Consider the following 26,490-nt stretch of genomic DNA (forward strand, 5'->3'; position numbering starts at 1 on the left):
GGTACAGTGAGTAAGGAGAGGAAAGAGAACCAATTAACTTATTTTTTTCTAGGAGTTTATGATAGGAGAGATATAAGAAGATAGCTTGAGGGGACTGCAGGGTCATGTGTGAGTGTTTTTCTTTTTAAAGGATTGGGGAGCCTTAATCATGTTCATAGATATCAGAAAAGGAACCAGTCAATACGGAGAAATTGAAGATTAGGTTGAAAGGGGGTATTTATGGAGTCAGTTGGGTAGAGGCAATGGGAGGGAATGGATTCAAGGCTTTATGAAGGGTTTCTGTAGAGAAGTTGGGATTCTGGATAAGAAAGTCAACTCTTCATTAGATTGGAGTAAAGGAGTAGAGAATAAGGGGTCATTTCAAGGGAGTTTTGAAATGGAGAGAAAGGAAGGAGTTCATGGATATGGCTTAGATTGTTTTCAGTAAACTATGACGGGAGGTCTTTCACTGAAATTGTTAGTGAAAGTAGTTTATGAGAAACTACCAGAAAAGAGAAAGTTTGGAACAACCATTATGGGAAGTGAGGTAAAAAAATCAATTAAGAAAAAAAAAAAAGATTACTCCACCTATAATGAGGGCCCAGTTACTATTAGATAACATAAAGGAAAAAGGAAACAGGAAGGAAGGGAAAGAAGAATGGGGAAAGAAAGGAATAGAAGGAAATAATTGTTTATATAGGACCTACTATGTGCCATGTAATATGCTAAGCATTTTTTACTTATCTCATTTTATCCTCACAGTACTATGTGGTAGGTCTTATTATTATCCCAATTTTACATTTGAGGAAACTGAGACAAACAGATTAAATTACTTGCTCAGGGTCACACAGCTAGTGAGGTAAATCTGAACTCAGATCTTCCTGACTTCAGGCCCAATGCTCTATCCACTGTGCTACCAACTTCCTCATAGATAGCAAAATTTTGCAGTGGATCCAGTTAGCAAGACTGACTGACTTCCCTTACTCTAGCCATTAGTAGAAGTTGAGAAGATAGATTGTGAAAGTAATGCCATATTGGCCTTTGGGAAGGTATAAGTGGTAAAAAAGATGAGAAGCCAAGAGATTTGAGAGTGGAGGATAGTATAATATCAAACTAGTTAATGATAACGTTAGAACTATGAAGAGAAAAAAGTGAAGCCTGGGAAGGAATGATTTGTAGTTCATTGAGAAGACAAAGAACAGGTTTAAGAGGAGTGATTTATGGAATGATAGAAACTTATGATTGGGTAAAGAGATTCCAGAATTTCTGATCATGGCAGTGGAACATTGTGGGAAATGGCAAAATTAAGACTGAACGTTCTTACATTCCTACAATTTGTTGAGAGGGATTGAAGTAGGACATGATGGTTAAGGACACTGACAAACTGGAAGAGTAGGATGTTTAAGGTCACATTAGCATATATGTTGAAGCAATATTGTTTAAGGACAGAAGTTAGTAGATATAGGAAAAATGTGAACCAACTACTGCTCTACTTGAGAAAGAAAGGATAATGACCTAAAAGCTTGTAGATAATAATCCAGGATATGGATTAGTTAATATATTTGGATAGAACAAACCTAAAAACCTAAAAAGAGGAGGCTATGTAGTAATATTTAGTGGCCAAGGAAAAGTCTAAGTAGCAGAGGGATAACCTGGAAATGGCATTTAGGAGCAAGAAGTACTCCATTGTTTTTGGAGGAATGGTAGAATATGTACCTAGAAAGAGTGGCCAGGAATTTATAAACTGCAGAGACTATTTTACCTCTATACATATTTTTTATCTTCTAATTTAGATCTTAAATGCAAATATCAAATCTTAATCCATCATAAATTTAAGTAAACTATCAAATTACCTGCTAAGACTAAAAATATTTTCTTGTTGAATAATATAAGGAAAACTCTTATTTTACCTAAGTGACAGATTACAAAAACTGGAGTCTTTGTCAGTTGTTTGAGGCTTTGAAGTCTTTGCATAGTGGTTACTGGAATATTTCTTTATGTAAAAATAAGAATCTCCTGGGCAGCTAGGTGGCGCAGTGGATAGAGCACCAGCCCTGGATTCATGAGGACCTGAGTTCAAATCCAGCCTCGGACACTTGACACTTACTAGTTGTGTGACCCTGGGCAAGTCACTTAACCCCAATTACCTCACTAAGAAAAAAAAAGAAAAGAAAAGAAAAGAAAAAAGAAAAATAATAATAATCTCCTAATAAGAGTAGGTGGAGTAATCTTTAAAATGTTCACCTTGAAATTAGTTAGATGAATATAGCTACAATTTGAACTCATCACATTAATTGTCCTTTTAAGAATTCTTTTACTGTGCATGTGGTATTCGTTTTCACATTATGGCTTCAGAGTAGCACTCAAGAGGTTGATGTTTTCCTTTGAGGCATTTCTCTCCCTACACTCAGGGTATGCTGTCACTACCAGGAAGTAGGTGGCTTTATCCCATGCACATAACCTGAACTCTAAGACACAGGCTTTGACTGGTCTACCACTTGTTGTCATGTCTAAGAGTTCAGTGACAAGATCCTCTGCTTGGGATGCAAAGGTAGAATAGGGAGTCTATCTTTGACAGTCAGATAGGTAGCTTTTGGCTGATTCTAAAATATAGCATTACCGTTATTCAGTTGTTCCCCACTTTGGTGTAGGTTATATCTAGATTCTGAAGTCGTACCAGCACCTGTATAATACCAGATCCATACAGATAACTTGGAAGAGCATATAGTCACCAAAATTAAGACTTTAATGTATTTGCAATCTCATCATTATGGGTACTCCATCCACTAAAGCAGATTATACTCCTTCTTTTCCTAAAATTATTTTCTATGCTCTCACCTAAATCTTCTGTAGAAGAGTTATCCCCTATAGTGGAGGTCTTCTAACATCCCTAATCACTATAGTGCCCAAGTTCTCCATATGCTATTCCTTATTCCTGATCACCATGTTAGGTGTGTTAGGTGATCATCCTACCCTGTTTTTCTTTGTTTTGTTTTTTTTTTTTAAGTTAGGCAATTGGGGGTTAAGTGACTTGCCCAGGGTCACACAGCTAGTAAGTGTTAAGTATCTGAAGTCGGATTTGAACTCAAGGCCTGTTGAACCCAGGGCCGGTGCTCTATCCACCACGCCACCTAGCTGCCCCCCACCTTCTTTTTCAATCATACATTTTTATAGCTATATTTTATGTAAAGCATTATATGTTTTAGTTTTTGTTTGTAATATATTACATACTTGTTGTTCAGTCATTTTCACATGTCTGATTCTTCATGAACCCATTTGTGACTTTCTTGGCAAAGATATTGGAGTAGTTTGCCATTACCTTCTCTTATTTTACAGATGAAAATACTGAGGCAAACAGGGTCATACAGCTAGTAAGTGTCTGAGGCGAGGTTTGAACTCAAGAAAATTAGTCTTCTGGACTCCAGGCCCAACGCTGTTTGCACTGTGCCACCTAGCTGCCCTATATTACATCCTACTTAGGTCCATTACTGTCTTTGTCATTGCCCTTTAGGCCACATATAATGTCAATTCTTTGTAGGGTAATTTCTTCCTAATATTAAAATTCCTCAAGAAGTCATGGCAGATATAGCATAATACTGCAGAAGACAAATGAGTTTCAGTACTAAGTTTGGAAGAGAAGTAGTAGTAGTAGGTGGTGGTGGTAGGGAAGAGCAGTCTTTTTTCTTGTCCTCCCCTCTTCAGCACTGTTAATCTTGTCACCTTAAATGAACATCTCTCACAATATTCTCTCCACTATTCCTTTTTTCCTTTCAAAGAAGCTCCACTGTAATTCAAGCCATCGCTGCCTCTCTCCTAAACTAGAAATTACTTTGGATCTCCTTTGTGCGGTTTAGATTTGCTTGTCTGTATATACAATGTTAACTGCTTGTTCCCCTTCTACCTCCCCCACCAAGAACATAAACTCTGTGAAGACAATATATCATTATATTCCTAGTCCCTAGTACATTGTCTTTCATGCAAGAGGTTCTTAATAAATGTTTCTTGGGTTTAATAGAATTAGCCCTGGATTGATAAAGAGGGAAAGGGAGAAGAAAGAAGAGGTTTGGTTTCAGGAGGGAAGTAGGGTTGGAGACAGGGTAACTTCTTAGGAACCCCAAGCTGAGGGAGAAAGGAACAGAAATCTGAGGCAGGGCATAATAATTTTGGTTGCCAAAAGGTCTTCAGAAGGGGCTTCCACAGGGTGACCATTCATATACCAGGTTTATATCTAAAGCAAGCATAGGTAAATTGATCATCTCAAAGCAATTTTAAATCCTTTGAAGTAGCTATTTCCCCTTTATTAGTATAGACAAAAACATATTTTAAATGTAGTCCTTAAAACTATATCTAAAAATAAACTAAAATGTTGCAACTTCTGAAGAGTTATAAAATTTGCCACGCTTGTGACTGCTATATATGGCTAGTTAAAAAACAGTACGTTTAAATTGAGAAAATTGGTGACAACTCTTAGAGATTGAGAGGGAGAGACTAGATCTCTTATTGCATTTGTAGAGAGCCAACAGGTGAAGAAACTTGCTCCTAACAGTATGGTTTGGCACCTTTTCTGAAATTTAGAATCTTAGGAGAATTGCCTAGAACTCTGAGTTGTTAAGTGACATGCAAAGGGTCATAAAATCACAAAGTTTCAGAGACAAGACTTGAACCCAAGTTTTACTGGCTCTATACCATGGTAACTTTCTTTGAGATTAGTAGTATAAGTATTACCACAATCTCAGTTTTATACAGAGGTTAAGCCACTTGTCCAGGGTCATATAGTCATCATGAGAGCTAAAATTCAATCTTAGATTTCATGATCACTAAACCCCTTAATCTCTATATTAAATTGTGCCATTCAAAAGCCAAAAGATAGGTGTGCTAAGAAGGGGTTTACAGACCCAAAACATTAATTGCTCCATGTATACTTTTATTCCTGTGCCAATAAAATAATGAAATATAGATGAATTGGAAATTGCATTGGATAAAATCAGTTTAATATTTGAAGTGCCAGACATAGATATGGCTGTACTAAATTTCATCAACTCTATAGTAAATGTTTAAATACTCCTTTGCAGAGAGCAGATATCAATCATTCTGCTTGCTCCTGCTTTTGTCAGTAATTATTTAGGTACTTTACATCACACTGACCTTTAGTTTGTTCATTTAAGTGATGACAGATTCAATCACTTACATAAGTATAAAATAGAGTGGCTCTATTCATTCCAGTTGCATCTCCCTCCCATTTAACTGACTGCTTCATATTTGTGATAAAATTTGCTAAGAGACTGGGAAGTAGTGTAGATCACTGCAGGAACAAAACATTTCATCAATCTTATATTAAAAGCTATTTTCAAGGCAAAATCTCTCTCATTTTTCTCATTTTCAGAGTATTCAGCAACCATATTCATGTTAAATACTTAAATTTAAATTTATGAATTACTCCTAAAAGACTAAGCATTTTATATCTTCCCATGTATTATACATGCAATTAAAAATAGAAATTAGCTATGTATTGATTCATGTCATCATCAAGGATATATTAAACTGAGTATAGTCTACCAAAATACACAGATGTGATGTCTGCTGGCAAGACTCTCTACTAATAGTATAAGGATTTTGAGTCCATTGGAACACATTCTAGTGCCTTATCCAAAATATAGATATCTTGTACAGATTATAAGAGACTATAATAATTAATGTTCACTTACTACATTGCTTTATTTTTAAATTACTGTGCATGTTGTTTCCCCCACAAAATGCAAGATTTTAAATTGCATGTAATATTAAGAAATAATGGGAATTTGAGTTTTAAAAAATTACTTTCTTGACAATGGAAATGATTAAAACACTGATCATCTCTGCCTCTTAGAAACCTAAGTTTCCTTTAAGACATAGTTTATGTCCTATTTCCTTTTTTAAAAAGAGCATTTTCTTAGGTCTCTTAGTTGTTACTTCCCACTTAGAATTTATTTTGTACACAACCTGTATTTACTTTACCTATGAACATGTAGATCATAAGCTCTTTGAATACAGGCACTCTCTGCCCTTGTATTTGTGTCCAGATCATTTCTTGATACAACCTAAGACTGTTGACCTTTTGGTGGCAGTTATATCATAATATTAATTCATATCAAGGTTGCAGTCCACTAAAACCCCAAGACATTGTTTCAGACCCACTGCTATAATAATGCTATGATAAAACACTTTATATCCTTCTTTAAGTTTTGCTAAGGATTTTGCATATATTTGATGATCACAATACCATGAAATTGATGAAGTGTCTCCATTTTACAGATGAAGAAACTGAGATTGAGATAGACTAAGTGACTAACCCAGAGATACACATCTGCTTACTGGGGAAGGGAATAAGCATTTATATACCACCTACTATGTGATAGGCAGTGTGCTAAGTTCTTTTTTATAAATATAATTTTATTTGATCCTCACAATAGCTCTGGGAGGTTGTTGTTATTTAGTCATTTTCAGCTGTGGTTGACTCCTTGTGACCCCATGTGAGGTTTTCTTGGCAAAGATACTGGAATGGTTTGTCATTTTCTTCTCCAGCTCATTTTACAGATGAGGAAACTGAGGCAAACAGGGTTAATTGTTTCCCCAGGGTAACACACCTAGTAAGTGTCTGAGGTCAGATTTGAACTCAGTTCTTCCTGACTCTAGTACTACCTTATTGCCTTGTGAGGTAGGTACTATTATTATCTCCATTTTACACCTGAGAAAACTATAGCAAATAGAAGTAAAGTGACTTTCCCAGGGTCACATATCTAGTAAGTATCTAAGGTCATATTGAAGTTCAAGTCATCGTGACTCCAGGCCCAATGCTCTAACCAAAGTACCACCAGTTGCTTTTCTAGTGTCTCAGGCAGGATTTGAATTCTGGCTTCCCTGACTCTAAGACCAGTCTAACTAGATGTCTTCTGTTATTTAGCACTGTTCCCCCTATCATGTACTAAGGATGATTTTATAAATCCATATGTAATTTTTGTTCAGTCAGTCATGTTTGACTCTTTGTGACCCCTTGAACTATCCTCCATTATCTCCCAAACTCTGTCTGAGCTCATGTTTCTTACTTCCGTGACACTATTTGTCTGTCTCATACTCTGCTGTCTCCTCTTTTGCATTCAATCTTTTCTAACATAAAGGTCTTTTTTGATGAGTCCTATCTTCTCATTATATGACCAAGGTATTTAAACTTCAGATTCAGTGTTTGTCCTTCCAATGAGCAGTCTCAATTGCTTTCATTAAGTATTAATTGATTTGTTCTGCTTGCTGTCCAAGGCTCTCAAAAGTCTTCTCCAGCACCATAGTTCAAAGCATTATTTCTGTGACACTCTGCTTTCCTATTGGTACAATTCTCACAGCCATATTACTATTAGGAAAAACATAGCTTTTACTATATGGACTTTCGTTGGCAAGATGATATCTCTGCTTTTTATTACGCTGTCCAGATTTGCCATAGCTTTCCTTCCATTGAACAAGTATCTTTTACTTTCATGTCTGAAGTCACTATCTGAAGTGATCTTTGAACCCAAGAATATAAACTTTGACACTGCTTCCATTTCATCTCACTCTATTTTCCAGGAACAGTTACCGTGATCTTATTTTTTGTTTTGTTTTGTTTTGTTTTGTTTGTTTTGTTTTGTTTTGTTTTGTTTTTTGGTGAGGCAATTGGGGTTAAGTGACTTGCCCAGGGTCACACAGCTAGTAAGTGTTAAGTGTCTGAGGCTGGATTTGAACTCAGGTCCTCCTGAATCCAGGGCTGGTGCTCTATCCACTGTGCCACCTAGCTGCCCCCATTTTATTTGTTTTAATATTAAACTTCAAGCTAGACTCTACATTCTCCTCTTTCACACTTATCAAGAGGCTGCTTAATTTTTTTTCATTTTGCCACCAGAGTGGTATTGTCTGCATACCTAAAATTGCTTCAGCAACTTTAATTCCACCTTTAAATTCATCCAACCTGGCGTTTTGCAAGATATGTTCTGCATATAAGTTAAATAAATAAGTTAACATTGTGCAGCCTTGTTATACACTTTTTCCAATCTTTGTGTGTGTGTGTGTGTGTGTGTGTGTGTGTGTGTGTGTGTGTGTGTGTGTGTAGGGATATGTTACTTTATTTAGAATTTTATTTTTCCAAATTACATGTAGAAGCAAATTTTTACATCAATTTTTTAAAACTTTGTGTTCCAAATTCTCTCCCTCCTTCCCTCCCCCTCCAACCCCAAAGAACTCAAGCAATTCAATATAAGTTATACATGAGTAGTCATGCAAAATATTTCCATATTAGCCAGGTTGTGAAAGAGAGCAGACAAAAACAAAACTTCAGACAAAGGAACAAAAAAAAATGCTTCAATCTGTATTCAGATACCATCAGTTATTTCTCTGTAGATGGATTACATTTTTCATAAGTTCTTCAGAGTTGTCTTGGATCACTGCATTGCTGAAAATAACCAAGTCATTCATAGAAGATCATCTTACAATATTGTAGTAATTTTGTATTTAGTACATTTCACTCTCCATTAGCTAATTTAGGGCTTTCCAGGTTTTTCTGATAGCATCATGCTCATCATTTTTTTATATTAAACTACCTTTATATAGTACTTTAAAGAGAGATTTCCCTACAATAAACCCATGAGGTTGATTATTGCAACAACAGTAATGGATAACATTTATATAGTACCTTATATCTGACAAAGATTTTTCTTCACAATAGCACAACAAAGTACCATACATATTATCATCATCATTAATTAATCCTTCTCATCATCAATCAGTCCTCCTCATTATTAGTCATTCCTCATCAATCAGTCCTCATCTTCATCCAATCATCATCAGTCCATTAATCAATCATTGTCATCATCATCAATACTCATCATCTTACATTACTCTTGCCTCTGCTTGAAAATTTTTTCATAGTTACTATTGCTGTTTCCTTCCATTTTATTCCCTCCCCATATTTACTCTATTTTCTGTCTTATTTTACCCTATCCCTCCTCAAAAGTGTTTTGCTTCTAACTGCCCCAACCCCAATCTTCCCTCGCTTCTTTTACCCCTCCCCCCTTATCCCCTTCCCCTCCTACTTTACTACAAGGTTAGATAGATTACTATACCCAATTGAGTGTGTATGTTATTCCCTCTTTGAGCCAATTCTGATGAGAGTAAGACTCACTCACTCCCCCATACCTCCCCCATCTTCCCCTCTAAGCTGTTTCTTGCTTCTTTTATGTGAGATACTTTTTCCAATTCCACCTCTCCCTTTCTCTTTCTCCCAGTACATTCCTCTTTAATTTTTTATAGATTTAATTCCTTCATATTCAACTTACACCTGTGTCCTCTGTCTAAATATACCCATCCACCTTTCCTAATAATAAAGTTCTTATGAATTACAAGTATCATCTTCTCATGTAGGAATGTAAACAGTTTAACCTTTTAATATCCCTTATGATTTCTTTTTCTTGTTTACCTTTTTATGCTTCTCTAGGGTCTTGTATTTGAAAGTCAAATTTTCTATTCAGCTCAGGTCTTTTCATTATGAATGCCTAAAAGTCTTCTCTTTCATTGAAATCCCACTTTTTCTGCTGAAAGATTATACTCAGTTTTGTTGAGTAGGTGATTCATGCTTGAAATCACAGTTCCTTTGCTCTGCAGAATATAATATTCCAAGCCCACAGATCCTTTAATGTAGAAGCTGCTAGATCTTGTGTTATCCTGAGTATAGTTGCACCAAACTCAAATTGTTTCTTTCTTAGCTGTTTGCAATATTTTCTCCTTGACCTGGAAGTCCTGGAATTTGGCTATACTATTCCTGGAAGTTTTCATTTTGGGATCTCTTTCAGTAGGTGATCAGTGGGTTCTTTCAATTTCTTTTTTACCTTCTGCTTCTTGAATATCAGGGCAGTTTTCCCTGACAATCTCTTGGAAGATGATTTCTAAGCTCTTTTTTGATTGTGTCTTTCAGGTAGTCCAGTAATTTTCAAATTATCTCTCCTGGATCTATTTTCCAGGTCAGCTGTTTTTCCAAGCAGATATTTCACATTGCCCACTATTTTTTCATTCTTTTGGTTTTGCTTTATTGTGTCTTGATTTCTCATAAAGTCATTCGGTTCCATTTGCTCATTCCTAATTTTTAAGCAATTATTTTCTTCAGAGAGCTTTTATATCTCCTTTTCCATTTGGCTTTTCAAACCATTGACTTTTATTTTCATGACCCTCCTGCATCATTCTCATTTCTCTTTCCATTTTTTCCTCTTATCTTCAAAGTCCTTTTTGAGCGCTTCCATGGCCTGAGACCAAGTCATATTTTTCTTGGGAGCTTTGGATGTAGGAGCTTTGACTCTGTTATCTTCTTCTGAGGGTATATTTTGATCTTCCTTGTCACCAAAGAAACTCTCTAGTGTCCACATTTTTTTCTGTCTGCTCATTTTGCCAGCCTATTTCTTGACTTTTAACTCTTTCTTAAAGTGAGGCACTTGCTTAACACCTATATTTGCGTCAAAACATCTGAATTCATGGATTTATTGTCGACGCCTTTCTTGAACTTTTTTCCTGGATATTTTTAGGTGACGAATCTCAAAATCACACAATTTCACACTTAGGAAGTACTTTGGCAGCCATCTAATACAACCATTACCTTAAAAAATTCCAACTACAGCACAATCAACAAAATGTTCTTTAGGTTTTACTTAAAGACTTCCAATGAATAGTAATACGTTAACTCTCAAGGTATCCCATTGCACTTTTTTGATAGCTCTAGTACTATAGGTAGAATAAATTAAGGGAAAAAAAAGAGTAAAAGAACTAGAATCAAGAGGGGTTGAGCAAGGTTTCCTGGAGGAGGTAGGGTTTTAGTTGTATAGAAAGGCAGTTATGGAGGCCAGTAGTTGAAACAAAGAAGAGAGAGCAATCCAATCACAGGGAAAGCCAGAGAAAAATGCCCTAAGTGAAGATATGGAGTGTTTTGTTCAAGGAACAGCCAGGAGATCAGGCTCACTATGGAAGAGTACATGTTGGGGAGTAGGGTATAAGAATACTATAAAGGTATTTTTGGAATTTGGTTATGGAGGGCTTTGAATGCCCCAAAATATATTTTATAACTGGTCCTGGAAGCAGTAGGAAACCATTGGAGTTTATTAAAGAGGGAAGTGTCATGATCAGACCTTTGTTTTAGGAAAATAATTTTAATTGCTAAGTGTAGAATGGATAATATTGGGGAAAGACTTGAGGCAGGCAGACTTACCCAAGAAACTATTGCAGTAATCAAGACATGAGGTGAGGCGGGCCTGCACTACCATGGTGGCAGTGTCAAAGGAGATGATGCATAGTTGAGAGATGTTACAAAGGTGAAATCAACAAGCCTTGGCAACAGTTTGGATATGGGTGGGAGGTAAGAGATAGTGGAGAATCCAGGATGAGTGCTAAGTTGTGAACCTGAGAGATGAGGAGGATAGCAATTGGCCTTTACAGTAATAGGAAAGGGGTTGGGGAAAGGGTTTAGGAGAAAAAAATAATGAATTCTACTTAGGGCATATTGATTTTAAGATGTGTAGTGGACATCCAAATTGAGATGTTTGAAAGGTAATTAGGGATGTGAGACTGAAGGTCAGCAAAGATATGGAGACACAAAAAATCTCTTTGAGATTCATCCATATATAGGGACAGCTAGGTGGTACAGTGGATAAACATCAGCCCTGGATTCAGGAGGACCTGAGCTCAAATCCGGCCTCAGACACTTGACACTTACTAGGTGTGTGACCCTGGGCAAGTCACTTAACCCTTATTGCCCCATATAAAGGTGGTGATTAAATCTATAGGAACCAATGAAATCACCAAGTAAGGTTATGTAGAGGGAGAAGAGAAGCCCTAGGACTGAATTCTGAGGGACATCTCTGATTAGACTTTGTGATCTGAAGGAGAGTTAAACAGAAAATACAGAGAAGGGGGAATTAGATAGGTAGGAGGAAAACCAGAAGAGAATGCTGTCCCAAATGAGAGAAGAGAGTATCAAGGAGGAGAGTGATCAACAAGGATAATTACTTCAGAGATGTCAAGGAAAATGAGGATTAAGAAAAGGGCATTGGGGGCAGCTAGGTGGCGCAGTGGATAGAGCACCCGCCCTGGAGTCAGGAGTACCTGAGTTCAAATCCGGCCTCAGACACTTAACACTTACTAGCTGTGTGACCCTGGGCAAGTCACTTAACCCCAATTGCCTCACTAAAAATTAAAAAAAAAAAAGAGAGAGAGAGAAGGGCATTGGATTTAGAAGCTGAGAGATCATTAGTAACTTTGGAGAGAATCATTTCAATGAAATGACAAGGTTGGAGGCCATATATTTCCTAAAATTTGGCAAATGAATTGAACTTGATTTCCCAGTAAGAATGTAGTACTACTTTTGGTCAGAACATTATACCTTTATTATTTAAAGAATGGAAATTAACTGCATAAATGTAACTCCTAATTTCTCTCTTACTTTCTTCCAAAATCACTAAAATTGAGATCATCCATTACTTGTTACCTGCAGTAGCTTATTCCAACTGATAACTTCCTACAGACAGATTTGTTTCTTGTACTGAACTTTACTGTTCATAGTTCAGAAGCCACCAAAGCCTATTTCGCCTCTGCTTCTCCTGACCTCCTGCTCTCTCACTTATGCACAATTAGGCATAATTTTCCTGCTAACACTCAAATGAGATAATGTAAGCAGTAGCCTCAATTAGCTGATAAAGAAACCCTGCAAGAACAATTCCATGTTTATTCATTGCTTCTCTTGGCCTTCCTTTTGCTGCATATTTACTCTGAAAACTTTAAAAGTTTGTGAAAGGGGTAGCTAAGTGGCACAGTGGATAGAGCACTGGCCCTGGATTCAGGAGGACCTGAGTTCAAATCTGTCCTGGGACACTTAACACTTACTAGCTGTGTGACCCTGGGCAAGTTACTTAACCCCAATTGCCTCACAAAAAAAAAAAAAAAAGTTTGTGAAAGTCTTTAAACTCGTGACCATTCTAGTTTAGATTTTTTCCCCTTGGTTCAAACTTGTGATTTCACTATTACAAGGAACTCTTGAGTGAGATAACTTGCTCTACCAATTGAAATATGCAAATGTACTGCAATTTAGCATCTTAGAAAGTTACCTGAGAAGTTACATGACTTGTAATCATAGGATCCTAGAAAGGGGGCTGGTAGAGACATTTGAGGCCTTTTAGGCCAATCTGCTCATGTTACAGGAAGGTCCAGTGATTTGCCCAAATTCACATAGCCAGCATGTATCAGAGACAGTACTTAAAAACCAGGGCTACCTTTAAAGTGAAGCTAACTATCTCTGGTAACCACACACTGCCATTCTGAAGAATAGAATAAATGACCAAATACAATTTTTCCTATATTTTAAAAATAGTCATTACTTACATAAAGGGTAGTCATTTCAATCAAGGTTTAGTAAATAAATAGATAGCGGTGTTTGAACCTCCCCATAGAGGACAGAAATATGAGAAGATGTGGTCAAAATTGTCACAGGATTAGAAAGTGTGAGTGGATTGCAATCTACACCTGTAGAGGGAGTACTTGCATTTAAGAGATCACAGATAGATTGAACTGTTAAATTATTAAATCTGTGATGGTACTTTGCTATCAGATGGTATGTCTTCTGACAAATAAAATACATCCCTTTTGGATACCTTTTAATCTCAAATACAATATGTGCTCATTTTGAATATGCCACTATTAGAAGTTTTGTGCTTCTTTTTCCTAACACAAAATCCATAAACCAATTCTTAACATGGTGTGTCTGATAATATAATAATAATAAATAATAATGATAATAGCAATGTTTACATAGTACTTTAAGATTTTCAAAGCACTCTACACATATCTCATTTGATAACAATTTTGAGAAATAGATACTACTATTATCTTCTTTTTTACAATTAAGGAAACTGAGGCAAACAGAAGTTAAGTGACCTACCCAGAATCACAGAGCAAGTAAATATCTGAGGCAGGATTTGAACTCAGGTCTTTTTTACTCCAAATCCATATTCTATTCACTGCTAGCTATCCTCTCTAATAGAGTTTACATCTAATATAGTGCTATTCTTTAAAATATGGCCAATAAAAACTCTCAGTATTGTCCAGTTACTTTTATGCAATTCACAATTATAATTAAATTCTAGTAGACATCCATTTTATAATTAAGTATGTAAACAAACCCCCAAAGATTCATGCCCCTCTTATTAACTTAATATTTGGTATACTCCCACCATTTGATATACTCCCATCCAGAAACCACCATGATAAACTCCTCTGATGTTTTCAGTTCAGTCTGCCCTGGTGCCTACCAGAGGCTTTAACAACAGAAATCCTCAAGTGATCTGGGATCTTAGAGGTTTGGAAGGATCAACACTTCTGTATTTCTGGCCCTCATGGTATCTGCTGAAAAGCCCCTACTTTCCTACCTGTTCCCTGTAGGCATTAAGTCTTTAGTCCTGTTTTTCAGCTAAATACCTGGGCTAATACCCTCACCCTGGCCTACCTTCTTTTTATAGGCAGGCCTAGGAAAGGCTTCTGTATTTATGGTGTGTCTCCCTATCACTCCCTGTACATTGATCTTGTCTTCTTTAGTCTGAACAGAAAAGAGGGGAAGAAAATATGAGATCTCATTCCACTTGAGTCCTAACACATCCTCCTCTAAGAAGTAGCAAAATTTACCATTGCCAATTCAGAATTGTGCCAACTTATTCTCTAATATCCACTTGATATTAATATTGAATAAGCTGCTTTAACAAACAAATAAAAAATCCACTTCACTATTTATAGTATAACCTCAGCCTGATTTCTCTTACTGACCAAAATAGCATTTCTGTGTCCTTAATGGAAGTAAACTTCTTTTCAACAATTTTAAATTGAACTGATATAAAATATATTCAAATTCAATAGTGCCATTTTCTCCTCAAATCATAGTAACTATATGCTAAAATATAGAAACCTATTTTCCAAAATCTTATAAAATACCTTGCACATAGTAGGCACTGAATAGTTTGTAAAATTGGTCAGAATAGAATAGAAAACAGAATTTGAAGGAATTGAGGTCAGTTTTTCATTTTTACCTTTTTTGGAGATTTGTTTGATGAAGTGGCCCAGAAAGACATTTTAACTTTTTTTAAAAAATCTATTATTTTGATAATTTTTGAGGATCCTAGTATTTTTATTTTAATTAAAAAATGAATCTTTTCTTGCCTTTCTTCCCTCAATCAAAAACAAAAGAAAGCAAAAATCCTTCTAACAACAACCGAAATGTATAGTCAAAAAATAAATTCTCCTTTGGCAATGTAAAAAAAATATATATGTCTCCTTGCACACCACCTCTGTTAACTATGTTTTATCATAGAATTTCAGGCAGCTAGTTGGTACGATGGGTAGAGTACTGGACCTGCAATGAGGAAGATGTGAGTTTAAATCTAGTTTCAGAAACCTACTAGCTATGTGACCCTGGGTAAATCATAATTTCTGTTTACCTCAGTTTTCTCAACTGCAAAATGAGAATAATAACAGTATTTATCCCGCAGGGTTTTGAAAATCACAATGCCTGGTACAGAGTAAGCACTTAATTGCCTTTTCCCTTCCCTCTTTCCTTTAAAATTTGTTAGAGTTCCTAAATGGTTCAAATTTACTTGACTGTATAATACTCTCTTAAAAATATTCTTCTAGTTCTGCTCATTTCATTTTGCATCAGATAATACAAATACTCCTAGATTTCTTGGGAACCATCCCTTTCATTATTTCTAGTAGTCATGTATTATAATTTCCAGTAGTCATGTATTATAATTTGTGCAATTGTTCAGCCATTCAATTGATGGTCACTCAATTTGTTTCCAGTTATTAGCTTCCACAAAAAGAGCTATTATCTAAACAACTGGAGAAATATTAATTGCTCATGAGAAGGCTGAACCAATATAATAAAATAATAAAAATGACAACTCTACCTACATTAATTTACTTATTCAGTGCCAAACCAATAAAACCACCAAAGGATTATTTTGTGTAGGTAGAAAAAAATACTTAGAAAATTCATCTGGAAGGGAAAAAGGCCAAAAATGTCAAAGGAATGATGAAAAAAAAGAAGGGAGGCAATGTAGCAGTACCAAATTTCAAATTATATTACAAAGTAGTTATCATCAAAGCAGCCTGGTATTGGATAGGAAATAGAGTGGTAGATCAATGGAAGAGAGTATGTACATAATACACAGTAGGAAATGGCCATAGTAATCTAGTGTTTGATAACCCCTAAATCTTTGGGACAACAGTTGACAAAATTTGCAAGAAAAACTAGAATGCAACTTGGAACAAACTAGACATAGACCAATAACTCATACAATATACTAAGATAAGGACAAAATGGGTAATGACATAGATATGAAGGGGTCTATAAGCAAGTTAGAGATCATGGAAAATTTTACTTATCAGATCTATGAAAAAGGGAAAAATGTGTGACCAAACAAAAGATAGTGTCACAAGAAGGAAAAAGAATAATTTTGATTCCATGGAATTAGAAGGTTTTTGCACAAACAGAATCAATGCAGCCAAGATTATAAGAAAAGCAGGAAACTGAAGGGAAATATTATAGTAAGTTTCTCTTATAATGGCCTCATTTCTCAAACATACAGGGAACAAAGTTAAATTTATAAAAGAGCCATTCCCTGATTGATAAGTGCTCAAAGGGTATGAACAGACAGTTTTCAGAACAAGAAATCAAAGCCAAGTATAATCATGAAAAAATACTCTGAACCACTATTGATTAGAGAAATGTAAATTAAAACAACTCTGAGGTACCACCTCACACCTTCAAATTGGTAATATGACAGAAAAATAAATTAAGAAATGCTGGAGGATAGGTGGGAAAATTGGGATGTTAATGCACTGTTGGAGTAGTGAATTGGTCCAAACATCCTGGAGAATATTTTGGAACTATGTCCAGAAGCTATAAAATTCTACATACCCTTTGATTGAGCATTATCATTACCAGGTCTATATCCCAAAGAGAGCAAAGGAAAAGGAAAAGGACATACATGTTATATATAAAAAAATATATATGTGTGTGTGTGTGTATGTATGTGTGTGTGTGTAATCATTTTGTGGTGGCAAACAACTGGAAATTGAGGGAATGCTGATCAGATGGGAAATAGCTGAACAAGTTGTGGTGTATCATTGTGATAGAATACTATTGTGCTATGAAAAATGATGAGTAAAATAATTTCAGAAAATACTGGGAAGACTTCCATGAACTGATGTTAAGTGAGAAGAGTAAAATTAGGAGAATATTGTACGCAGTTAATAGCAATATGGTAATGATGACTAATTGTGAAAGGCGTAGCTATTCCAATGCAATGATGTAAGACAATTCTAAAGGACTTATGATATAAAGTGCTATCTACTTTCAGAGAGAGAGAACTAATGAAGCCTGAGTATAGATTGAAGCATATTTTTTAACTTCCTCCATTTTTCTTTCTTTTTTTTTTTTTGCACCATGAAAATATGTTTTTCATGATTTCAGGATGGCTGGATCAATGTATTGCTCCACCAAGAAACAGTTCATTAATGTGCTTGTTTTCCCCAAGATCTTCCGATGTTTGTTATTTTCTGTTTTTGTCAATTTTGTCAGTCTGATAGGTGTGAAGTGAATTCTCAGAATTGTTAAATTTCCATTTTTCTAATTAACAATAATAGCTGACATTTAAGTATTGCTTACTATATACCAGGCATTGTGCTAATTAATTAATAATTATTGTCTCATTTGATTCTCACAACCATGGTGGGAGGTACGTGTGTAATTTAAGATTCTAAATGTGGATTCTAATCTGTTCCCCCAGTTTTGGGGGAAACTGACTAAAATCACTGATAAAACGAGTTTAGGTTTTTAAGGGTTTATTGAAAAATAGAAAGAAAAAGATTGAGAACAGAATTCCAATAGTCTGGCATTCCTATCTTTCCTCAAATTTCCTATAAAGTCCTCTGCCACCACCACCACCATCAAGTCAGGAACCAAAAAGAGAGAGAGCTCTCCCCGTAGGCCCTCTTTCCTCCTTCCTGTCTCCCCCCAGAAAATAGGAGGCTCCTCAAGTTGATTGGCTGGTAGCCTTGATAGACAGCACCCATGAGCAAATGTCACTTCCTGACGCCAAGGAAAAGCCACATGGCCTTGTCCTCTGAGGCATTTTCCTCATAGTGGAGCTTTCCTATAGTAAGTCTCCAGTAGGTGGCATCATTCCAATCATTACATAGGTGTTATTATCATCCCCATTTTTGCAGATGAGGAAACTGAGGCAAACACAGGTTAAGTGACTTGCCCAGGCCCACAAAGCTAGTGAGGCCAGATTTGAACTCAGATCTTCCTAGCTCAATACTCTACCCACTGAGACTGCAAATTGCCTTAATTACCTAGTAATTAAGAACCTTTTGTTAGTTTGTTTTTACGGTTATTGATAGCATGCATTTTTTTTTTTAGGAAATTTCATGGTAATATTGAAAGTTTGTCCTTTGAATCTATCATAAGACTTCATTATTCCATATAGAAATAATGAGTCAAACATTTTCCATTCTTTTTTTTTTTATTTTTTTTCATTCTTCTTACCTATTGTTCCTCTCCATGTACTCTATGGTCTAGCCATAATGGTTCCTTGCTTGCAATACTCCACCTCCCATAAGTATGTGTCTCCTATGCCTGGAATCTACTGCCTCCTTGCATATAACTCTTGTATGATTTTTTTAACACTCAACTTAATCCCCACCGCCTACAAGAAGCCTTTCATGATCAACCTAGTCACCAGTGTCTTTCCTCCCAAAATTTGGCCAGTAGAAAGAGTATTGAACATGTAATCAGAAATATTTGAGATTAACTCCTACCTCAGAAACCTACAAGCTTTGAGCCTTAGGAAAGTCACATAATTTTTCAGTCTCAGTTTTCCCATCTAAAAAACGTAGATAGTAATATCACCCAAGGTTGTTATGATAAAAAGATAATATTTATCAAGCACTCTGAAAACCTTAAAGCCCCATAGTATACACGCCATCTTCTCCATTCAAATGTTAGCTCTGAAAGAAAGCACTCTTCCTTCCTTTCCTCTTTCTTTCTTTCTTTCATCCCTCACTCCTTCCTTCTTTTCTTCCTTCCTTCTTTCTTTTTTCCTTCCTTCTTTCTTTTCTTCCTTTTTCTAATGTAGTCTCAGCATTTAGTATAGTACCTGTCATATAAAGTGAAATCTCATATCTGCTTGATGTTTGCTTGCTTGATTTGTGCACCATACCAATTTGTTCAAATATCCAGATCCTTGATTTGTTGTATGAAAGGACATCTGAGTATCTGAACCCCAGAATTGTTACTACCTGTGTGAACTCTGATACCCTAGTGACTTCCTCTGGACCATAACATTTTTATTTATAAAAGAAGTGATTAGATTAGATGCAACTCCAAAATGCCTACCAGGTCTAAATTTCTTGACTCTTCTTTGCCCACCACCCACAAAATATAATGGAACATCTGGCAAGTGTAATGGTTACTTTCTATATGACATTAAGCTATAAAGATTTCATGGGGAGTGTAGGCCAGCATATGCCTGAGGCAAAATTAATAAAAGCATACCTATGGCTATTCTGACATTCTTCACCTAAATTATAAAAGGATAATATTTAGTATTTCAGGTTGATTTCCTTATTTTTATTATATTAATTTGTTGGGGACAAAAACAGACTGCTACTTTCTAGGCCTTTCTTTTCCTTTAGCAAATACAATCTCTTTTTCATTTCCTACTTGTGTTAAGAATGTATGTACCCTCACAAAAGATGAAAGAAAATCTGTGTCAATTTTTTTGAATTAATAATCTTTTGGACAGCTAGGTGGTGCAGTAGATAAAGTATCTGCCCTGGATTCAGGAGGACCTGAGTTCAAATTTGGCCTCAGACACTTGACATTTACTACCTGTGTGACCCTGGTCAAGTCACTTAACCCTCATTGCCCTGCAAAAACAACAAAACAAAACAAAAAATTAATAGTCTTTGGTTTATTTTGATTTATTTTATTTCATCATATTCAAACAATAATCATAATACATTACATTGTTATAGTTATTTATATGCATGGCCTTATTTCTATCAAATTATATTATATATTCCTTTTAAATATAGGACAACATGACTATAATTTATGATTTTTAAATGATTTCAAACTAGCAGTGGTAGTATTTAATTCAGATACCAATATTGACTTTTTTAAATTCTAAAAACATCATTAAGAATCTCTTCTTTTTCTTTCCTTTCTTCTCATTCTTTCCTTCTCTTCCTTCCTATATGCCTCCCTTTCTCCCCCATCCCTTCATGTCTGTATACCTGTCTCTTTCTTCTTGGCTGCATTTACTTTCAGTGCCCTGTGGTGGAATTTTAACTAAGCGCAAAGGGACCATTTTATCTCCTGGTTACCCAGAGCCTTATGACAACAATCTGAATTGTGTGTGGAAGATCACAGTACCAGAGGGAGCTGGAATTCAAGTAAGAATATATATGTTTTTGTTTTTGTTTTTGTATATGTATGAAGTTGATATTTTCAGAGATGACAGCACAAACAGATAGATTATTCAAAAAAGTTTTAGCAAGCCATTAACACCTGTCATACTAAGATTTATTAGAAAGTTATTTTTAGCCAGAGAGACTAGAAGTTTTACATGCTGTCCATTTTGCTTAAGTAGAATTGCATAAAAATTCGGATACAAAGGTGAATAATTTTATTTTATTTTATTTTTGGTGGGGCAATGGGGGTTAAGTGACTTGCCCAGGGTCATATAGCTAGTAAGTGTCAAGTGTCTGAGACTAGATTTGAACTCAGGTCCTCCTGAATCCGGGGCTGGTGCTTTATCCACTGTGCCACCTAGCTGCCCCGACATAACTGAGAAATGACTGAACAACAAATTTAGGGAATTAAACATATGCATTAATGAATGTCTCCTCAAACACTATGACCCTCCAGTTTATCCACCTCCTCCAATGCTATGACCAACATTTTCACTCTATCTCAGCTACTCACAGTTTTGGTCACCTTTTAGGTTTTGCCATCATGAATAACTACTACATAAATGATATTGATCAGAAAGATTGCTCTTTTTGATGATAACTTTCTATCCTTCCACTACTCCCTCTTTTCCTCCTCCTCCTACTATTGTTAGTCTGTAATGAGATCTCTAGTCCCTCCACTCCTTCCTTTAGTTCATCACCCTGTAGTAGCCTCACTCTCTTCTCTTTACAATTTTAACCCTATTGTTTATCAGTTCAACTGTACCCCATTGCAGGCAGATTGACATTTGTGCTGCTTGACCGGTGCATGTGACCATATAGACAGTGGGATGTACCAGGGCTTTGCCTGGTGTGGCAGTACTATGTTGTCACAGACTGTGTTCCAGGATCTTGGTCAGCATCACAGACTACTGCCATAGGAAAATAAGTACTGTTTCCTTTTTCTCTTCTTGCCTTTGTAACTACCTCCTGGAAGAAAGGGAGAGAGAAACTAAGGCATATGAGAGTTAAAGCATTTAGGTTTCCACAAACACTTTAGTCTAAAGGGCTAGGAAAGCTACTAGTATCTTCTGCCAAAAAAATTTTCCTCTAGACCTCTTATAGATAGTAGGTATTGTGATTTTTTTTTTTACTTCTTCATACTTTTTTCTTCTTGACTACATTATTGATCCATGCCTCAATTTTCTTATATGTAAAGTTAGAGGATTGTGGCTAAGGTAACTTTCAGCTATACTTCCTGTGTTCCCTTGTGTTGCTCAGATCCCACAGTTACTTCTGCTCAGTTACATTTCCATTTTCGCCCCCATCTGACTATCACTGGATTCCTAATACCAGCTGCCATATCTGGGATGGAGGGAGGGGAAAAAATTATAGCTGTAAAGCATTTACCTAACACAAGGCAGCCAAGAGATTTAGTGGATAAAACACTGAACCTTTCGTCAGGAAGACATAATTTCAAATCTACCCTCAAACATTGCTGAGCTGTGTGTGCCTAGTGGGAAGTAACTTAACCTATTTCTTCCTCAGTTTCTTCATCTTTGAAATGAGGATAAAAATAGCACCTATTTCACAGGACTTTTGTGAGCATAAAATCATGTAATATTAGTAAAGTGCTTTGCAAATCTTAAAGTCCTATATAAATACTGTTATTATTATCATAAGGCTACAGGCTGGTAGATTATAAATAGCATTGAATTTGTAGTGAGAGGGACAGACTTTTGAATTAATTCAATTCAATTCAATGAAATAGACCTTGAACAAGTAGTTTAACCTATCTCGTTTTTGTTTTCCTCATCTGTTAAATGAGGCATCTTCAATTAGATGATCTCAGTTAGATGAACTCTGAACTTCTAGCTCTGAAATTCTCTTACCCTCTTCCATAGCATGAGGCAAATTACACATTATTTAATCCTTCTCTATTATTTCCTTTCTTATGTATCAGGTTAAAATAATAATGGCTGATATTTTAAAAGCCTTCCAAAGTTCTTTATATTAAAATAATAGCTAACTTCCATATAAATAAAAGTTTTCATAGTGCTTTGCTTATATTATTTTATGTGAGTCTGAAAACACGCCTTTGAGGTTAGTTCTGCAAGTATCATTGCCCCACCATAAGAATGAAGTAACTGAGATTTGGAGAAAAGGCTTGTCTATGGCCACATGATTAATAAGTGTCACTGGCAGAAAACAAATTTTTCTCTTGCATATCATAATTTATGTCTGAACACTTGGCTAGATCTGTGATCTTACCAATATTGGTACTCCCTCCAATTAGAAATTGAGGGGATGTACATCCCAATTAGGGAATGGCTGAACAAGTTGTGGTATATGGTTGTAATGGAATACTATTGTGCTATGAGAAATTATAAGCAGAATGATTTCAGAAAAAAGAAGAAAAAAACACTGGAAAGACTCACATGAATCGAGGCAAAGTAAAGTGAGCAGAACCAGAAGAACATTGTACACAGTAACAGGAATATTGTATGATAATCAACTGTGGATAACTTAACTATTCTCAGCAATATAATTATCCAACACAATTCTAATGGACTCATGATGAAAAATGCCATCCACCTCCAGAGATGGGAACTGATGGAGGCTAAATGTAAACTGAAGCATGCTGTTTTTCATTTTCTTTTTTATCTGTGTTTTTTGGGGGTCTATGTTTTCTTTCATAATATGATTAATATGGAAGTTTGTTTTGCATGAGTGCACATGTGTAACCTTTAACACATTACTTACCATCTCAGGGAGAGAGGAGAGAGAGAAAGGGAGAAAATTGGGAATACAATTTTTTAACTAATTTTAATTGCTTTTACATGCAATTGGAAAAAAATTAAAAGAACATTAAAAAAAATACCAGTACATCAATTCAGCATTATCACAAGATTATTTGTGTTTTGAGATTCTTACAAGTAAACATGAATTTCTTCAAGCATTAACATTCAAGAAGAATTTTTTAAAATTCATTTTTTTGTTTTTCTATTTTGTTTAACTATTAGTTTTATGGTGATATTGATTTTTAATAACTTTCATTCCATATAAAATTATTTTTGTTCAGTTATAGATTAATTACAATTTTGTGGATTATCCCATGAAATTATGCTTTATGACATTATTTCTGTATATTTTTAGAACTACCACAAGAATATACTTTTACAATGTAATACTTTTGTAAACTTGTAATAAGATTTCCTAATTTTTGAAACTGTAAAAGTTGGCTTTATTTTCAAATCTATACAATTCATATTCCAAAATTTGTGGCATAATTTCCATGTACTTTTTAAGACAATCAGTTTCTTGTGATGTTCTCAGATGATAAATGTTAGCAGTTCAGTCCATTGAAGGAAATAAGTGTGATTTTTGCAATTCAAATTTTCTCTTTTTTGCTAAAGTGAAGATACCAACTATATTAATCCTTCATTATTGATATTTGACATATTTTTATTTAATTACAGTAAATCTAAGAAAGAAGTAGATTTGAAATTACCATCGACAAATTTTTCTTTCATTTTGGGCTATTGTTCTAGCATTTGAGATATTTTAAATTTGGACTTTTAAATTTTGCATTTTTAAAAAGCATGCCATCTCAGAATTAACCCAAGTCATTGAGAAAGATATGTTTTCCCTGCCAAATTTATATTAATCAGGACCAATATTACGTTGTATATTTTTAAAAGATAAATGTGTATATTGATTTTTACATTTATTTATAATCTGTTTCTCCCATTGTCACCACCAATTCAGTAACAACAGTAATAAAGAAAAACACATCTTAAAAATGCATAGTCCAGCAAAACAAATTGCCTCGTTTCTCATGTAAAAAATGGGTGTCTCTGCATTTTAGGTTAATCACCTCTAGGGCAAGAAGTGAGTAAAGTGTTTCATTTTCAGTCTTCTAGACTCATGGTTTATCACTGCATTAGTAAGAGTTATGAAGTCTTTCAAAGTTGTTTTTTTATCTACAATGTTTTATAAATTGTTCTAATTCTACTTAATCTACTCTACAATGGATCATAAAATCTTCCAATGTTTCCTCTGAAACTATCCATTTGTTATTTATGAGCACAATAATATTCCATTTTATTCATAGACCATCTCTTTTTAAGCCATTCCCAAAAGAAAGACATCCCTTGAGTATCATTTGCCTACCACAAAATTCCTAGAGTCAAGAACAAATCTCTGGAGCATTCCACTGGAGACTTTCCTAAAAATTAACATTAACCAACTTTAGATACTTTAGTCATTCAACCAGTTCCAAATACACATAATTCTAGTATAGTCTAGCAAAACAAAATGATCCTTCTTCCCTTGCTCCTCTTATCCATAAGAATAGAGGCATTGTCATCTACTTTCTGGAAATATCACTTATTTAACATGCCCCTGGATCTACCATAGTCATACATGCTAACTTTTGTTGTTGTTGTTTTAAGTGAGGCAATTGGGGTTAAGTGACTTGCCTAAGGTCACACAGCTAGTAAGTGACTCCAGGGCTAGTGCTCTATCCACTGCACCACCTAGCTGCCCCGACACTTTTTAGCAATTACTGTTTCCCTTTCTAAGAACTACACTCAAACTATTCACACACTATTCTCATTAATAAAAGATTCTGAAATTTTCCCAGAAATAAATGTCAAATGTACTATTCTATAATTTACAGAGTCCATTCTCTTCCTTTCTTTGAAAATCTGGCCTATATTTACTATGGTAAAGGATAAAACAAAACTCAGTAAAAATTCTTGAATAAAATCTGTTCACTTTCTACTCCATGCAGAAACTGCCTTCTTCTACTTTGGCAAAATGGGCTCAAAAATACAGGACCATTCCATCTTTTCAAAACAAAACAAAATAAAACAAAAATGAAACTTTCTCATACCCTCTCATGTCCTCAAGGTATTGCTAGAAACGCTATCTCCCAGTTCACCAACCAATTCTTAATTTCTAAATCCACTCAAATTTTCTTATTTTCATTTCTCTTCACCTCTTTGCAGTATTTGATCTTTATAACCACCCTATCTCTTAAAAACTCTTTCTTCCATGGGTTTTTGCAACATGACTCTCTCCTGATTTTCCTCCTATCTCCCTCACCACTCATTCTCCTTTTTTTTGTTTTTTAAACTAAATCGTCACCCACAACCCATCCCATGAATGGGTTTAACGGAGTTCTCTATCCTTGAACTTTTTGCCTTTTCTCTCTATACTGGTTCACTTGGCCAGTTGGTTCAATCAATAGCTGTTTGCAAATGACTCCAAAATCTACATAGCCAGCTTTCATCTTCTGCCCCTCCCCACCTTCCCGATTTATTACTAACTGCCTGCTGGAAGGCTCTACTTAGAAGTCCCATAGATATTTAAAATTCGTGGCTAAAAGAGAAGTCATTATTTTATCCCTCTCTTCACCTACCTTTCTTCCATGTTTCACTCTTACCTTTAAGCACCTCATCCTTTTTGGTTTACAATATCGGAATTATTTTTGATTCTTCACTCTCACTCACACCACATATCCAGGGAATTGCCAAGACATTTTGATCCTCTCTCTCTCTACATATCTGGCATCTGTTCCTTCTCTCTGTTCACAAGTTATTACCCCATTTTAGGCCCTCATCACCTGTTACCTGACATGTTGCATCTGTCTCCAAATTGTTCTCCTTGTCTGCAGTTCCTCACTTCTTAAATCTATCATCCTCATAGTGGCCAAATTGATATTTTTAAGGCACAGGTCTGACCATGTAACTCTCCCACACTAAGAAATTTGGTGGCTTCTTATAATCTCTAGAATAAAATGCAAACTCTTCTAAACAGAAGAGACCTTTGAAACCCATCGCAATATGTCTCCAGCCTATCATTTCAGACTTATTTCATTCTGGATTCTAGTCAAATTGGCCTACTTGCTATTCCCCATACACAGCAGTGTTTTGCATATATACAACTATTTATTGAATGAATAACTATTAT

The 26,490-nt window shown here is 35.4% G+C and overlaps 1 protein-coding gene across 1 annotated transcript in view; it reads left to right on the forward strand.

The window, feature by feature from the left end:
- Positions 1 to 26,490, forward strand: part of CSMD3 (CUB and Sushi multiple domains 3) — a 1,584,452-nt gene that overhangs the window by 1,371,637 nt on the left and 186,325 nt on the right. The window contains 1 exon segment of the mRNA XM_043974157.1: positions 20,393 to 20,517. Within this exon segment, the coding sequence (XP_043830092.1) occupies positions 20,393 to 20,517 (125 nt within the window).

The sequence above is a fragment of the Dromiciops gliroides genome, chromosome 1 (assembly GCF_019393635.1).
Source record: "Dromiciops gliroides isolate mDroGli1 chromosome 1, mDroGli1.pri, whole genome shotgun sequence".
NCBI lineage: Eukaryota > Metazoa > Chordata > Mammalia > Microbiotheria > Microbiotheriidae > Dromiciops > Dromiciops gliroides.